Here is a 17043-nt window from a genome sequence, read left to right on the forward strand (position 1 = left end):
TTAGCAACTATATACTGAGCACCTAGTTGGTGCTAGGCACTGCATTAAGCCATGGGATAAAGCTGCAAGAGCAGCCAGGGAGAGAAATTTGGGAAGCCCCATAGCTTCCCTCAAAGCCTGCCCAGAAAAATTCTGCTAGGTTAAAAGGAAGGCTGCTGTCCATGGTACCATGGAGTGGCAGAAACTAGAAGCTAAAAGTTGTGGTTATGATCAGGGAATCAAAATCCAAAAGGACCTCTGCTCAGTTGACAAGTGAGGCTGATGCAGAGGGGTGATAAAGGCCAATTCAGAGATGAGGCACCCTGGAATTCAGTTGGTTTCTCCCAGAGAAATCCTCTGTCTCATGCCTAGAGACTGGGCTCACACAGGTATGTCCTTTGCTCCTGTTTCCAGCCTTGCTTACAAACGTACTTCACTCTCTGGGCCTCCTTGAGTTTCACCAACACATCATGCTCCTCCTACCACAGGACCTTTGCACATAATGGACTGATTTTGGCCAAGTTAGCTCATGCTCATCTTCTTACAAATCTCAGCTCGACAATCAGTTCCTCAGCAAAGCCTTCTTTTATTCCCTAGTCTACATCAGGTTTTTAAAAATGCATTCACCAAACCATATTTCCTTTCTTTGCAGGATTTACTTGTTTGTAATTATATATTCATTAGTGTGATTATTTGATTAATGTCATTCTAAAAGCAGAAAATTTGTTTCTTTTTATTCTTGTATCCCTGTGGCTTACTGCAGTGCCTAGCACAAACTAGGTCTCACAGTATATAGTTGTGGAGGGCTGTATCATTACTTTTACTTGATATGGATTTATTTAATAGGTTCCAAAATGGACTAGGTAGGAGCCCAGAGTCAACTCCTTCTTAGAACTGAGAACAGAGTTCAAAGAATCCTAGGTATATCATACTTTTCATAATTAAGAAACATCCTTCCTTTATTGAAAAGTCAGGGCTGCCTTTTGCCCTAGAAAACCACTAATCTAGAAATGAGTTGTTATTGTCCTGATATAGTTAACCCATTAAGGCCAAAGTCTGACCATGTTATGCCAGAACCTGTTACACAAAACTGGGACAGGCTGACTATGGATGGAAGGAAGAGGATTCAAGACTAGGTGCCATAAGGCTAGGAATGTCTCCCTCTGATATGGTGCTAAACACAAGGCCTGGACCTCAGAGACCTTGCAGATATCTGATAACTAGGGTATAATGAGCAACATCTTGCAAAGAACACCAAACAGCAGAACTGAAGGGGATGTCTAGAACTGAGAAGACCCAGATAATAAATTCAAAAAAATAGAATCTCCCCTTCTAACACTCAACTCTTCTAATTTCCTTTTACTTTCAACAATAAATTATGACTGTAGACTTTCCTGGTGGTCCTGTGGTTAAGAACTCCACCTGCCAAAACAGGGGACACGGGTTTGATCCTTTGTCTGGAAAGATTCCACATGCCATAAGGCAACTAAGCCCGTGCTCCATAACTACTGAGTCAGTGCTCAAAAGTCCATGAGCCACAATTACTGCAGCCCATGTGCCTAGAGCCCACACTCGGCAACAGGAGAAGCCACCGCAATGAGAAGCCCATGTGGCACAACTGAAGAATCCCTGCTCGCCACAACTAGGGAAAGCCTGAGCGCAGCAACAAAGACCCAATGCAGTAAAAAATAAATATAACTAAATAATTAGTAAGATAAATATGATTGTGGTGGTCCCTGTTCACTGATCGTTTACTTAGCAAGGTACTGCCCTAAGCGTATGCTGCTGCTGCTGCTAAGTCACTTCAGTCGTGTCTGACTCTGTGCAACCCCATAGACGGCAGCCCACCAGGCTCCACCGTCCCTGGGATTCTCCAGGCAAGAACACTGGAGTGGGTTGCCATTTCCTTCTCCAGTGCATGAAAGTGAAAAGTGAAAGTGAAGTCGCTCAGTCATGGCCGACTCTTAGTGACCCCATGGACTGCAGCCTACCAGGCTCCTCCATCCATGGGATTTTCCAGGCAAGAGTACTGGAGTGGGGTGCCACTGCCTTCTCTGCCCTAAGCGTATATGTACACATATCTATGCATATGTATAAGTATATGCACATGTTTATAAACACCTTTTACAAAATTCAAACAATCCTCTTTGACAGAGCTCTTCTCTACAGATCGTGATGTAGAGACTTGGCTAAGTTAAGAACCATGTTAAAGCTGACACAGCCAGCAAGTAGTAGAGCTGGGTGAGAACTTTAGGCTTGTTGGACTCCAAAGACTATGTTCTCAAGCACAATGCCAATGTCACACCAAATGCTAGTCACTGGAAGCTATGACTGTAAAAAACCATACTGCAACACTACTTGCCTTAATGGCTACTAGTACTTTTCTTTACATATACACATTACACAATTTAAATGGATTTTTCAGTACCTGTGATGACATAGGAGACGATAGTTGTATTTTATAATATTCATTGTCATAAATACGTAATTATGAAAACAAAAAACATCCACATAGTATTTAGAAGCAGCTTGCCTCCCACGTCAGGGTTACTCATACCATACTTTGGGAATCCCACACTTTTCTATCCAGAACCATGTTTCTTCTGCCTCTTTCAGTGGATAAGAAGCACCATGGAAATGACACTAAATAACATCTGATTTAAGAAGACCTGTCTGGTGGTTGGTGCTTTTCCAAGGCTGCTTTGAAAGATGGCCGCTTCCTACCCCAGAGGCGGCTGCACTTCAGAGACAACAAGCTAAAGGGTCCCAGTTTGTACAGTCTGCTCAGTGCTCAGGGCGGTTTGGTTGAAAATAACTATATAGATATCAGTTATCATCATTCTCATGATGACAATGATTATTTTACATATGGCTGCTTTAAGGGTGAATGGCATGGGCTCATTTTTATGCCAGCATCTGGCAGGCTGTCACACATCTGCAGAATATAACCTCAACTGTGCTATTAATATTTCTCCTTTGCGTTCTCCCCAAGGCACCTGTCTCCTAAAGTGCCTACAGAAACTTCGCTCCCTCTTGAAGCCCTAGAGGCAAAATTCGGAAAACATGTCACCTGGACTGGGGACAGCAGAAGCTCAGAGTGACAGCAGCTGAGCCTGAACAGATTTCTGGCTCTTGGAATAGATGTCAAGGCAGACAGGGAACCACCACCCACACTCGTTCTGTTAGCAGCTGCACTTCCAGGCAAAATCTGTGGGCAGATTCTCCTAGGCCCAGACAATACGTCCCATCTGCTCTGTGATCAACAAAAGATGTCAGTCATGGTCTTAATGGTCAGCTCTCAGCCTCCAGAATCCCCACCACTGGCTTATAGCTGCCTTCCCTAAGAAGCCTTGGGAGACTCTTCTGTGGTGGAGACCAGGTGACTGTGCACCTAAACCAGGTCTTTTTATTTATGTGCAACAGCTATACCACATTTCCCAGCCTGCCTCACAGTTAGAGGTGGTCATGTGATTGAGTTCTAGCTAATGGAATGCATGCTAATTTAGAACCTGGCTCATAGGAGTCTCCCTTGTGTCGTCCTACACCTTCTTCATCTTTTGCTGTACAGATGCAGATAAGGCATGGTAACACTAGGGAACCACAAGATGGAAAGAACCTGAATCTCTGAACCACTGATTGGAGGAGGCTGCCTGCTGAGGCAGATCAGCAATATCGGACTTTACAAGAGAAATAATCTTTTATATGTTTGAGCCATTATGGACTCTATTTCATATCAGAACATTCAGAGCGTTACTATAACTAATACGCTCTTATGGTGAAATTGCCAGATTCTATTTCATTATCAATTATCTAATGGATTATCTCCACTTTAGTGACCTACTAGTATTTCAAACTTGACATGCCCAATCAAAATGGTACTTTCTGTATGTCAGAATATTCTAGGTACTGGGATATAGGAATGGATCATACAAAGTTCCTTCTCTCATAAAATTCACATTCAAAGATGGGCAAACCCGAAACACACAAATAAAAAAAAAGTTACAAATAGTGACACGTGTTATGAAGTTAATGGTGATAGAAGGTTATTGGGGGTTACTTGGGAGTTAGTGGGAGGAAATGCCTCTGAGGAGGTGACAGAAGATTGAAGTCTATATGACGACATGTAAAAAGTCAGCCTTGTGGACTCGGGCGGCAAAGTATTCCATGAAGAGGGAACAACTAATGCAGAGAATGGAAGGAAGAATAAGCATTACTGAGGAACGGAAAAGAGGTTAGGTGGCTGAAAAAGAGTGACCTAGGGGAGAGTGGTATGACAAGATAGCAAAGAGGGAGGCAGGGCCATGATCATGTGAAATCTTACAGTCCAAGACTAAGAATTTGGACCTTATTCTAAGTTCAAAAGGAAACTACCAGTGTGTTTTAGTCCTGGGAGGAATGATAAATGAATTACATGTTGAAAGGCCCACTCTGTTATGTGGGACATGTATTGTGTAGGACAGCGAGAAAGAACAGAAACCAGAGAGTAGATTTTCGCAGTCACAAAGGTGAAAGAACCATGGCCGGTACTAGTGCGGGTTGGCAGGAGTGGAGATGGAGAGAGATGAGTTGATGTGAGATACATTTTAGAGGAAGTAAAGGCAGGGCTCGCAGACAAATTGGGTTGGGGAGTGGAGAGGCTGGTAACTAGGAGAAAGGATCAATATTGACTCTTAGGTCAGTTACTCAGCTGCCTGGGTGGTGAAGTCATTAAGATTGGGAATTCAAGTGAAGAGTCAGGTCTGTGGTGGGATGGACCACATGATAGGTGCTGAATCAATGACTGATTTTAATATTAAATATAGGGTCAACATAGTAGGTTGGGTCATATACTGGGTCATATAAGAGTGCTGGGTCATACACTCATTCAGCAGCGGTCTTGATTTCTCTAAATTTGAGCTAAACAGAAGATAATAATAATTTCAATATGGGGTTGTTATATCCAATATACTCTCGGCAGGAAGAGACTGAAGAAGTATGATAGGGACATGAGCACTGCTAATAAAGTTTGATTTTCTGGTTTAGATGTTACTTATACAGGAGTCCTCTGCCTGAGAAAATTCATCAAGCTGGACAATTATGATATGTGCACTTTTCAAAATGAGATTCTATATGTTAAGTTCCTAGCACAGTGCCTGGAATTCAACAAATCCACTATTACTTTCATTATTATGATACAATGAAAACCATCTCCTGTGTAACTGTGGTCCATCATGTAGATACAGGCCATTTGTGAATCCATCAACAAGAGGAAGGAAACTTACGCTGAACTCTAGGGTCTGGTCTTATAGCTGATAAAGTCAAATCTAGTTCTAATTCATGACACACAAATGCTTCTGCATAAAGGAAGTGATTCACTGTTCTAACCCAAAGGTAGTCCTGGTTCACTACTTGCAATTCAATACCTCCCTAACTTTGGACGCAAGAGTATCACAGATGCCAATATAATTTAAAAGGGAACAGCTCTCCACAAGTGCTAAGTCTTCAATAGTGATTGCCCCTTTCTATTCCATTTCCTCCCAAGCTTGCTCATACCTGAACAGTCTTGATTCAAGCCAACTGGTTATTGGCCCCAAAGAAAGGATACTAAAACTTTGATTGGTTATTTCAAAGTTCCATAGGTTAATTCTCAGGTCATCAGCTGACATGTAGGTTTCATAGTCGCTGTTGACTGATATAGAGTTGATATGATATGTGTGCGCGTTGGCAAATACTCTTCGCGGGGTGGCCTCCACCATCAGGTCCATGGGTCTCAGGACAGGCACCTGGGATGCAAGAGAAACAAACTGTTTCAGAACCAAAGCTCATTAGGAAAGAGTGTGCGTGTTTATGTCCTTCATTATCACACACAAAATCACAACCACATCACATCAAAGGAGATCTAAGCTAGAGAAAGAGACTGATAAATTACATGCTGTTCCTATTCCCTTTGGTGCCTTTTAGTTTCACTCTTTTTTAAAAATGTCACCATCCCTTAGCCCTGATGGGCAATGTTGTCCTTTATAGACTCTAAGATTTTTTTCAAGTGGCCTCCTCTCAGGGGAGCTTTGAATCCACTGTGGGGTGATTAGCTGCCAGAGATGTTGTTCCAGATTGTTTGTTTTTTAAAAAATGAGATCTATTTTTAAAAGGAAGGTGTAGAAATTTTTAGAAATGTCTACAGTTCAACTGAGATTAAAATTTAGTCTTCATGGCTTTGGGAGCCTAGGCCCCATCCTGGTTCTATCTTCAATCTTTTTAAAAGCATTTTGGGAAAGCATATAACCACCTGATTCTAGTAGCCCAAAATCAGTCATTGAAATATAGGGAACCCATTGTTTTATCTGGGAAGATCTTGGTCTAACTTGTATATCAACAAGGCAGTGTACACTTTCATATCAAAACTGTCCTCATTTGGACAATAAATTATATGGTCATCTTACTGGTATATAAAGGATACTTAGTATTTGTTGAATGAATGAGAGAGAATATATGAACAACTGTTACCTTCTTATGGGACAAAGAATTAGACAGTTAAATAGTTTTGCACACAAGGGACTTTCCTGGTGGTCCAGTGGTTAAGACTTTGCCTTCTAATGCAGGGGGTACAGGTTCGATCCCTGGTTGGGGGTCTAAGATGTCACATGCCTTGTGGCCAAAAAAAACCGAAACATAAAACAGTGGCAATATTGTAACAAATTCAAAAAAGATTTTTAAAATGGTCCACATTACAAAAATCTTAAAAAAAAAAAAAGCTGAATGAAGAATTCAGAAGAAACACAGAATCCTATACAAATGTGGCACTGGATATCCTAGAAATCAGAGAAGCTTGAGATGTGGATGTAGGAAGAATCAGGGATCCTCTAAAAACCAGGAGTGGGATGGGAGGGAAAGTCTTCACAAGCCCTCTACTTTGTGGCAGATGATGGTTCTATAGCAGAGGCCCAGGGAAGGCAAAAACTAAGAGAGCTGGTTCTGACCACAGATTCACCCCTCACTGACAGGCTGTGTGACCTTGGGCAATTATCTTGCCCCTTCTGGGCTCTGGTTATACTACCTGAAATATCCACTGTGCCCTACTTATCATGAAGCGTGGCCCTACTTATCATGAAGCGTGGTTGGGATCTGTTGAGATGATTTGCCTCTCAGTTCAACCTCCTATTCACCCTTTCAACAGCATTTTCTTGAGCTCTGTACAAGGTCCTGGTGTGGGGGGTGGGGGGGACGTTCAACTAGGGAGCCAAACCAGACACCTGCCTTCATCTGGCTGGCCCAGATGGTGGAGGCAGGTACAAAATCATCTCATAATAAAATGTAGTAAGCACCCAAAAGGAGAGGAAATAGCACAAAGAAGGATTTAACCTGGTCAGGGAGGTCTGGAGAGGTTTTGCTGAGGAAGTATGAATTGGATGACTTAAAGGATGAGAAGGGATTTACTGGGCCAGGAGGGGAAGGAAGAATGCTCCAGTCAGCAGAAAGAGCATGTGCAAAGGTCCTATGGTGAGGGTAACGCGAGAATGAAAGATCAGTGGGTCAGTGTAGTTGAGACAGAGTGATGAGAACCATGGTGGGAGATGAAGTGACAGGGTAGGTAAGAGGTAGGGCCCAAAAGAGATTTTTGCCACCACCCTAAGAGAAATGAAAGTGGCAAGTGAAAAGTGAAAGTGTTAGTCACTCAGTTGTGTCCGACTCTTTGTGACCCCATGGACTGTAGCCCACCAGCCCAAGAGAAATGGGAAGAAATCAAAAGATTTTTCAATGATTTTGATATGATGAGGATCAAAGCTTCTGTGAGATCATTTCTGATGTAGTGGGGAGAACAAATTATAGAGGATGAACGAAGTAGAACTTTGAAAAGGAAGGTGATATATTGATACTATTGAACACCAATTAAAGGTATGTCTGAGTTAAGGCTTTGTAATGGGTAAGAAGGGAGAAGGTAATGGCAACCCACCCCAGTACTCTTGCCTGGAAAATCCCATGGATGGAGGAGCCTGGTAGGCTGCGGTCAATGGGATCGCTAAGAGTCAGACATGACTGAGCGTCTTCACTTTCACTTTTCACTTTCATGCATTGGAGAAGGAAATGGCAACCCACTTCAGTATTCTTGCCTGGAGAATCCCAGGGACAGGGGAGCCTGTTGGGCTGCCATCTATGGGGTCGCACAGAGTCGGACACGACTGAAGCGACTTAGCAGCAGCATCAGCAATGGGTAAGAAAAGTGCCTTAGAAACTCTCCCACAAATATTTATTGGGCACTGACTCTGTGTCAATCATCCTTCATACACCACCTCAGGAAATTCTTTTGACAACTCTGTGAAATAGTTACTAATAGTACAAAGTACTATGATAAAGAGAAAACTCAGGCTCAGAGAAGCTAAGTCACTGGCCCAGAGTTGCCCAGCTGTAGGAGGCATAGTCACAATTTGATTGTGGAGTCTATCTGACTGCAAAGCTAGCGCTTTTCCCACTGTATCACACCACACTCCGATACTATACATAGTAGGAAGTGATAAATGCTCTGTAAGGGACGTGAGTACAGGGCCCATAGAATTTAAGGAATTGATAGAATTATGGGTAGTAATAATGGTAGCGGTATTCGTAGAATTCTGCGATTAAGCTGCCTCTGTGAATGTGAATGTGAAGTTGCTCAGTCGTGTCCGACTCTTTACGACCTCATGGACTGTAGCCTACCAGGCTTCTCTGTCCATAGGATTTTCCAGGCAAGAGTACTGGAGTGGATTGCCATTTCCTTCTCCAGAGGATCTTCCCGACCCAGGGATCGAACCCAGGTCTCCCGCATTGCAAGCGGACGCTTTACCCTCTGAGCCACCAGGGAAATCTCAATTTGGAGTTGGAGGTGTTCATGACTTTTGAATAGGGTGTCTATTCCATGTGTTTTGAGAGATACATGCCCTGCTTTGAGGTTTGTCACAAAGGAATTCCCTACCTGGAGCTTTTGAGCTCTGCACTCCCCCACCCCCGCCCCAAGGTAGTGGCACTGAACGCAGGTTCCCCAGGGCTAGGGAAGCAATGAAATCTGTGAGGACTTCCTGGGGCTTTGCCTAAACTCTTCCCTGGGCCTCCTTCATTACCCTCACTGTCTGCACAGGCTTCCTGTGGCTGTGGCGATGGTGGGAGGGAAAATGACAGCTAGGATCAAGAGGCATTACCAAGTGGGAGCTGCCAGCTCAGAGCTTCAGCTTCATGTGACAGGCCTGCCTGCTAATTCAGGCTGACATATTCCATGATGTAGCACTTAATGGGGAAGTCCTGGGTAGGTATCTGGGGAGGGAGCGCTAATGTTCTTCCCAGATAAGCCAGGCGACAAACATCACTCGTGATATTCCAACACCCTCCCCCTGCCCAGGTCAAGGCTGTCCACTGCCCAGGGACACCCTGTCAAAGGAGGAAGAAGGAGGTAAGGTGGTTCAAGCTTACCAACTGGACAGGATGATCAGTTAGGAAACCCCGTTGGGACTGTGTTTCCTATCTGCTCTGGATACATGCTCTTTCTGGGGCCAGGCAGGGAGAAGAGTGGGATACAGTTCCCTGAGTTCAGCCCATAGGCAATTATTTGGGTCTTGTCTGTAAGATCAGGGAGGGCTTCCTGTACTAGCAGTCACTGGGTTAGAGCACCCCTGCCCTTCATCCCTCTCAGTAGCCGATCTCACGAGGAAGATTCCTTGTTTGCCATTTTACGGGGGAGGTGAAATATCCTGTCTGACGTCACATAGAGAGGAAGGAGAGGGACTGAACTGGGACAATGTGGTTCCTGAGTGAGCCCACAGAACCACTGCTGCAAAAGAAATGCTTAGGATGAAATATGAAAATGTCACTTCTGCAAGTCAAAAATTGTCACATCTCAGTAATTTCATGTGGTTCAGCCTAACACTTTGGAAGGACTCTGTGCCATATGGATGTGACATTGACTCATGAAACACTGAATCTTGGAAGGACCCCTGGAGCCTCTTTCACGGCTGTCACATGTATATGTGTGTCGAGGGGGGCACAGTGGGAGGCCATGACCTTCATCACTCTTGGTAATATGTTTGGATTCTCACATCTTGCTTAAGTAACTATGGATATGGAAAGTTTGAGACCAACTACCACAGACAGCTCCTGAATTCTGCAGATGAGGAGGTCAGGAACCCCAGAGGTGACGTGCCAGGTCCATGGTCACCTGGTAGGGGTTGCCAGCACAACCTGGTCTTCTGCCACTCATCCTGTCGCTTCCTCTGTCCCCATACCAGGTCCCTGAGCTGTTCTCCACAGGACCAGACAAACTCCAGGATCACTGGTAGTTCACACCGTCTTTTCTGCACTATCTTGGCAGTGGCCGTGGGGCAAGATCCCCCAGAGACAAGGCTGGTGCTTCACTAGGCTTGCGAATGAGAATGGCCCCAGCCTTGGCCCTTGGAGGCTGCAGGTGGCCCTGGACTGCGCTGCTGGAATCCTTGCCCCTCCCTAGGCACCCCATACCCCTCCTTGACCCTGATTCAGTTTCAGCTCATTGCCCTGAGCATGACTGCAAAGCATAAGCAACCCAGCCTGGTTGTCAAGACAACAAGTACTATGTTAGAGTATCCACCAAATAAAGTTTCACAGACCAAGAGAGCAGCCTCAGAGTCTAACCTGCCATGAGGCTTATAGCCATCTATCTCAGCTGGTATATTAGTGGGATGTGGAGAACCCTCGAGTGCCCTGGGGCACCTTTCCCCACATCATTCAGGGCTCTGTTCAATGATCACCCCTTGAAAGAGGTCTTCTGTGCCCCTACCCCTACCTTACCTCACATGACACACCCTCCACTCACCATCCTCTGACCCAGCTTACTGCTTATAAAGTTAAGCAACTCTTAAGCAGTTCATCAGCGAATCCTCATCAGTAGCCTATGATTTAGCTTGGTGAATATGATCTCTGCTGCACAGATGAGGAAATGACCAGAGAGGTTAAGTAATTTGTGTAAAGTCACACAGCTCAGACTCAGGCCCGGCACTCCTTGACTCTGGAGTCCAAGTGCTTGGTTGCTCTGTCCTCTGGGCCTGGAGGGGCACGCTTGGGTGTGTGGGAGAGACAAGTGAGTTCGTGGATGTTTCAGTGTAGGGGGTCTGGGCTGTAATGGAAGTCAGCAGGCACTGCCCAGGGCAGTGTCAGCTAAATGGGCTTGTATCTGCTTGGGGAGCTCAAGGGAGACCTCAGAAAGGAGAGGATTACTGAGCGAGCGGGAGGTGACGGGTTTGTGGGAATCTACCAGGTGAAAGTAGGGGATGGGGAGGAGAGGGAGCAGTGCTCCAGTCGGAGAGACCAGCACGTGCAGAGCTCAGAAGGGAAAGAGCAAAGTACAAGGTGCACGAGTGTGATTCCATGGGTTTCTGGGCATGGGGGCGGGCAGTGATTTCGTCATTCACTCAAAATGCAAAATAAAGCCTTCCTCCATATCAGACATGAAGAAAAACCTGAGCTTGGTGAGCGGACGGAGAACTGACGCCGTGCGGTAAGAGTGGAGTTGGGGTGGAAGGCCTCCCCTGGGGGCGGGATAGTTGAGCTGAGAGCTGAATGTAGGGAGGTCAGCAGCCACGTGACACTCTAGAGAAGAGCACTCCAAGCAGAGGAAACAGCAAGTGCAAAGGCCCTGAGGTTGGAATGCACTCAGAGGATAGAAAAACCAGAGAGGGGCCTTTGTGGCTGGAGAGGAGTGAGCAGGGAAGGACAGTGGTAGGAGATGGAAGATCAGAAGTCAGGGCTGGGTCACAGGTGTGATTGTGGGGATAGGAAGATCACTAGCTGCCCAATACTGTCCCCTCCCTGTTAAGAAATCCCTTCCTCGTTGCTCTCTCTCCCTTCTTTCTCCCCACCTTATGTTTCTCTCTACCCATCTTTCAGTGTTCCTCCCTTTGTGTCTTTCTCATTATCTTTCCTGCCTCTCCTCTTGGGAAACACAAGACCATCTTTCACCTCTCAGAATCCATTTACTAACAAAACAACTGCCACTGTTACTTGGTTTATTCGGTGACCATGGTGGTGATGCATCACAGCCTTCCGTGGCACCTAAGTGGGTGTCAGCAGGTCACAAAGGCCCCTTTGGAGATACATGGCAAAAGGGGAACAGAATCCTAGAAGCCCCCAAGGCCCCACACTTTACATGACATGTGTGAAAATGCACAGCACGGGAGGGGCTGGAGGTGAAGGCTCTTCACAGAGAAAAATCCACAGCTGTGCTCACCATGGCAACCTCCAGAGCCTCCATAACTTGACAGATTCAAGGCAAGAGTCTGAGAGAGAAGAGATGGCTGGACGGGAGCTCAAGAACAGAAAAAAAGTTGGAGCCATGGAGAAGGGAGAGAAAGGAGTCCACCCGTACAAGGATGTACACGGATTCGAGCTGTTCAGTAACTTTGGGTCTAATCTGAGTTCAGCAGACAAATGTGAATACCCTTGGATACTAAGTACAACCAACATAATTGACATGTGGGCCTTTTGAAAAAATTGCTACCAACTTACATCCATGTTTGCTTGTATTTCCTTGTCAATATTCAACAGATGCTTCCCACCACCCTCCCCAATAGCTGAGATTACTCTATACTGAGAATGATAGAATATATTCAGGCCAGGGGGTTACGGGGGTTCTGTGTCATCAGTTAGGAAGTTCACATAGCAATGTCATGACCACATGCTGGCCCTAGATAAAACCTTCCATAAACATTTATTAAGCATTTACTATATGGCTGGACAGTCATCACACAGAGTATTCTTATGAAGCTCAGTGGGGGCAGAAAATACACAACCCTCTACCCACCCCTTCTTGTTCATAACCAGCCCTTTTGGGAAGCTAAAACCATGTTTGTTTGATCTAGACAAGCAAGAGATGGGAGCTGTCCACCTTTTCCTTGGTGCAGGGAACCCTGACCCTGGTGCTCTGGGACCACAGGTTCAAGGCCTTGTGGGGTCTAGGCTGACTACACCATTCCATCTAGAAGCACTAAATGGTAAAGCTGGAGGAAAGGGTAGAAAGTTCCAGATTTCAGCCTCACTTCATGTTTGCCATCATACCTTTCCTAGACTTCCTTCAAGAAATATCTTCTGTGATTCTCCAAAGACAATTACTGTAGGTTTGGGATAAAACCAACAGTTAAAGAGCACTCAGACTTCATTGTCAAGGAAGAAGGAGTGAGTCATCTTGAAGATGGGAGAGCCACTGGGTCCTGCTATAAATATCCCTGTTTCAAAGCTACCCAGCTAAGCAGTGCAGGGGAGCTGTCTTCAAACAAGAGAATGTGATGACTTCCTAAGAACTTCATGAAATAGTTTTAAAGGAAACCATGACTTAGTGGTGAAGAATCCACCTACCAGTGCAGGAGACCTGGGTTCAATCCCTGGGCCAGGAAGATCCCCTGGAGAAGGAAATGGCAACCCACTCCAGTATTCTTGCCTGGAAATCCCCATGGACAGAGGAACATGGTGGGCTACAGTCCATGGGCTCACAAAGAGTCAGATACAACTTAGCAACTGAACGACAACAAACAATATACTTTCCTTCCTAAAATCAAATTATGTCAGGATATACCCACAGTTGAGGTTCTCATTCTCACCTTTGGAAAAGAAAGGTAAACCTTCTCCATCCTGAATCTTACTGGGATGTGTTATCCATGGTATAAAACACTTCAGGGAGGGACAGATGACATCTTTAATCAAAGCCCCACAAACGAACCCATCACCCAGCTCATTATAATATGAATTTCTAACAAGATTTCTAAAAAAATAATTCTAATAAAATTAAAATTTAAAAATTTATAATATGAAATTCTAATAAAATCAGAATTGTGTTTTCTGTTGTTTTGGTCAGTTGTGTCCCGTTAATAATTTTAGAAATAATTAAATCCAGAAGAGAATTTTAAAGCCTTATAGTTATACATACATGGCGAGGGAAAAACCTATTTTTGTTGCAGAAATAATCAAAAAGAGTTTTTAACATTTATTTGGAGGAAGTTGCAGTGAAAACACAAAATTAAAGAAGAAAAAGGAACAATGTAAAGTTATGACTTTTAAGACTTTATTCCTTATTCTTTTAACGGATATTGATGGGTATCCAGTTATAATGGTGTTTAAATTTCACACATTAAAAAGGTGATATAACAGTTTTATTTTAAACTGCCTATGTTCAAAATACTTCTGAAACCACATCCTCTGTTACGCATTTAACATTATGATGGAAGTGCTCAGCTGCCTACTGAAAGATGCTCAGGAAGGTACGTGGTTATTCAAAATTCTTCTAGGTGGTATACAAGCACAAAATTTGGAGTTATATGGTGTTAGAGAGTTTTCAGAGTCATGTAGACCTGGCTTTGAATCCTGGTTGGGCTATTTACCAGCCATGTGGCCCTGGGCTTCTTACTTCACCTTTCTCCATGTCAAGGCTCTCTTCCATAATGTTACAGATAGCATTCCTGTATAGCTTTGCTGAGAAAACTTAGCCCAGGGCCTGATACATACCATCTACCAAAGAGACATTTCTGGAGAGCTTACTTTTTGCCAAACTGTCCTAAGCACTTTATGCACACCGTGTTATTGAATCCTTACTGTGATCTTAAGAGATAAGTACTAATATTCTCCCCACTTTACAGGTACGGATCTTGAAGCAAACGAAGTGGTGAGATTTGCTCAAGGTCATACAAATGCTAGGAGGTGGCGTTACCCTTGTTGGCAGTCTGGCTACAGCCCCTATGATAGTTATTACTAGAATCCTTCCCATGAACTTCCAGTTGTAGAAAAAAAATGGTCCATCCTGAGAGATTGCCTAGGGAAGATTTTCTGACTTTTTCTATTGGCTTCAGAGTTTAGACATCCCTTTTATCCACCCAGGGAATTCAGTCATGATTACAGAACTCAGCATTGCTCAGGAGAAGTGGCTAGTGGGATAACTGGTCACTGGGTAGCAATTAACTTTGTTGGTGAAAAAAAAAAAAACGGAAGTCTTTTCTGGTTAGGAGTTTTCCTAATAGCTTCTGTCCACATTGTCATGAAAACCTTGAACAATATGGTTGTTCATCCAATTATCAAACCAACCTGGGGGGCAGAGTCTGGCATTCTGTGTACCCATTATCAAAGGGTAATTTGGTGTAACAAACCAAATCGAGTACATACAAAGACTGTCAAATAAAATAAACCACTCACAAATTAAATTACTTCCCATTTTCAGTGGGAAGAATGCCAGTCATTTTTCATCTTAAAAAATATGCATCTTAATTCCATTTTTTAAAGAACATGAAAAGAAGCATTTAAAGGCCTCTTGTGCAGTCTGTAGCAAGGTCCACCCGCCCTAGGAACATCTCTCCGGGTCCTGGGACATTTTCTCTCAGAGAATTAATGGAGCATTAAGCCTCACCCTGGTTAAAAAAAAAAAAATAGAAAAACTTGTTTCCTCCATGGATCAATGGTGGATGGAGTTCAGAAAGCAGGAGTGAGAGGTTGGCTCTGGTTTATAACGACATATCAGAGCTGTTGTTTCCAGAATGAAACTGCCACTCAACACCACCCCGCCAAACCCCCAGGGAAGCCTATCCAAATAATATAATTTTTAGATTTCCCGGATCACACCCTTCAACAGCCGCAATATGTCCCTGAGTTCTTCTTTTACTGGCTTTGTCATACGGATTGAAATAAGCCTGAGAGGAAAAACCCCTTTGGAACAAATCAGGCTTTGTGCTTCAGGGTCTTAAATATCTTAGAATTATATTCTTTCATTTGACAAACATTTATTAAGTGCCAATCACTGCTTTGCATGGTACCTGTATGGGGTGAACAAAGCAGGTTAGTTGTGGCACTTGAAGTCTAACAGGGAAGAAAGACATTAGTGTCTCAAGGTAGACACATTGTTACAAACTGCTTAGGATGCCATAGAAAGATGTGTATTGCTTCAAGAGAGGCAAAAATATTCTTTCATTAAATGAAATAGGGGCTCTAATTTAGATTGGGAAATTAGGTGAATTGTTTTTTGAAGAAGTGACAGCTCACCCCCCCTCACCCCAAAAACAGAGCCATAAGCCTTCTCTATATAAATGGTTTTTCACTGGAGGCCAAATTGCCATCTGACACTGTCTGGAGATATTTTTGATTGTCAGAATGGGGCGTATGCTATTGGTTAGAGGCCAAGGATGATGCTAAAAGTCCTACAATGTACAAGCCAGCCTCTAGCAGCAAAGAATTACCCGGACCAAAATGTTAACAGTTCTGAGACTGAGAAATCCAGTTCTTAAAAAAATATTTCTGGAAAGAGTCTAAATCAAGGGCAGATAAAAGAAACTCAATATTAACTTCCACAATCAGCAGAAAAAAGTTTCAGTTCATAAATATGTTCTGATTTAAAAAGTCCTTATACACACACACACACACACACGAAGGATCTATCTACCTCTAAAAAGCTTATCTCTTATTGTCAGCTACAAGAATAACACACAACCCATAGAACATGCCTGGGGAATTAACATATATTTTTTAAACTCAATGCATCAAAGATGATTTTTATAGCAGACTAACAATTTCACGCTCTCAGTGTCTTTGACTTCTTTTGGCCTCGCTACAAAAACAGAGAGGGAAAATATCTTTCACTCAGAAGATAAACTCAGTATCTAATTACCAGCCCATGCAGCAGCCTGTAATTCTGCAAGTTTTATCTTTTTTTTTTCTCCCAGACACTTCCATTTTCTGCCAACATTGCTATTTCTCAAAGCGTGTTTCCCTGTACATTGCCTTTCCTGTTATTTCCCTTGATGTTTCACATTGTGCAATTCCACATGAAAAAAGGAGACATCTTAAAATATCACAGTAGAGGAAAATTTCAATTAACATTTATAGGTGGGGAAGGGGATGGGATGGGAAGAGGCAGTGGTTTAATTTTTGGTTAGTTTGGTTAGGATTAATCACAACAATTGTTTTTGTTTTTTTAACTGCTGTTGACGGAAGTATTTCTGAACTCTGCCCATATACTTTCTCCTATTAACAACGGGGATAAGTATCACTGAATCTTTGACAATCAAGGATCAACAAGACCTCAGGAAGGTCACACTATATTCTGTCATTTATTACTGT

The 17043-nt window shown here is 43.6% G+C and overlaps 1 protein-coding gene across 41 annotated transcripts in view; it reads right to left on the minus strand.

Annotated features, from left to right (window-relative positions):
- Positions 1-17043, minus strand: part of PPP2R2B (protein phosphatase 2 regulatory subunit Bbeta) — a 764919-nt gene that overhangs the window by 85434 nt on the left and 662442 nt on the right. For all 41 annotated transcript variants that reach the window (XM_081505075.1, XM_081505076.1, XM_081505041.1 and 38 more), the window contains one exon: positions 5564-5741. In XM_081505075.1, coding sequence (XP_081361201.1) covers positions 5564-5723 — 160 coding nt within the window. In that variant the 5' untranslated portion in view covers positions 5724-5741. The remainder of the gene's footprint in view (positions 1-5563; positions 5742-17043) is intronic.

Source organism: Giraffa tippelskirchi, chromosome 6 (assembly GCF_054371585.1).
Source record: "Giraffa tippelskirchi isolate mGirTip1 chromosome 6, T2T-mGirTip1v1.2.pri, whole genome shotgun sequence".
Lineage (NCBI taxonomy): Eukaryota > Metazoa > Chordata > Mammalia > Artiodactyla > Giraffidae > Giraffa > Giraffa tippelskirchi.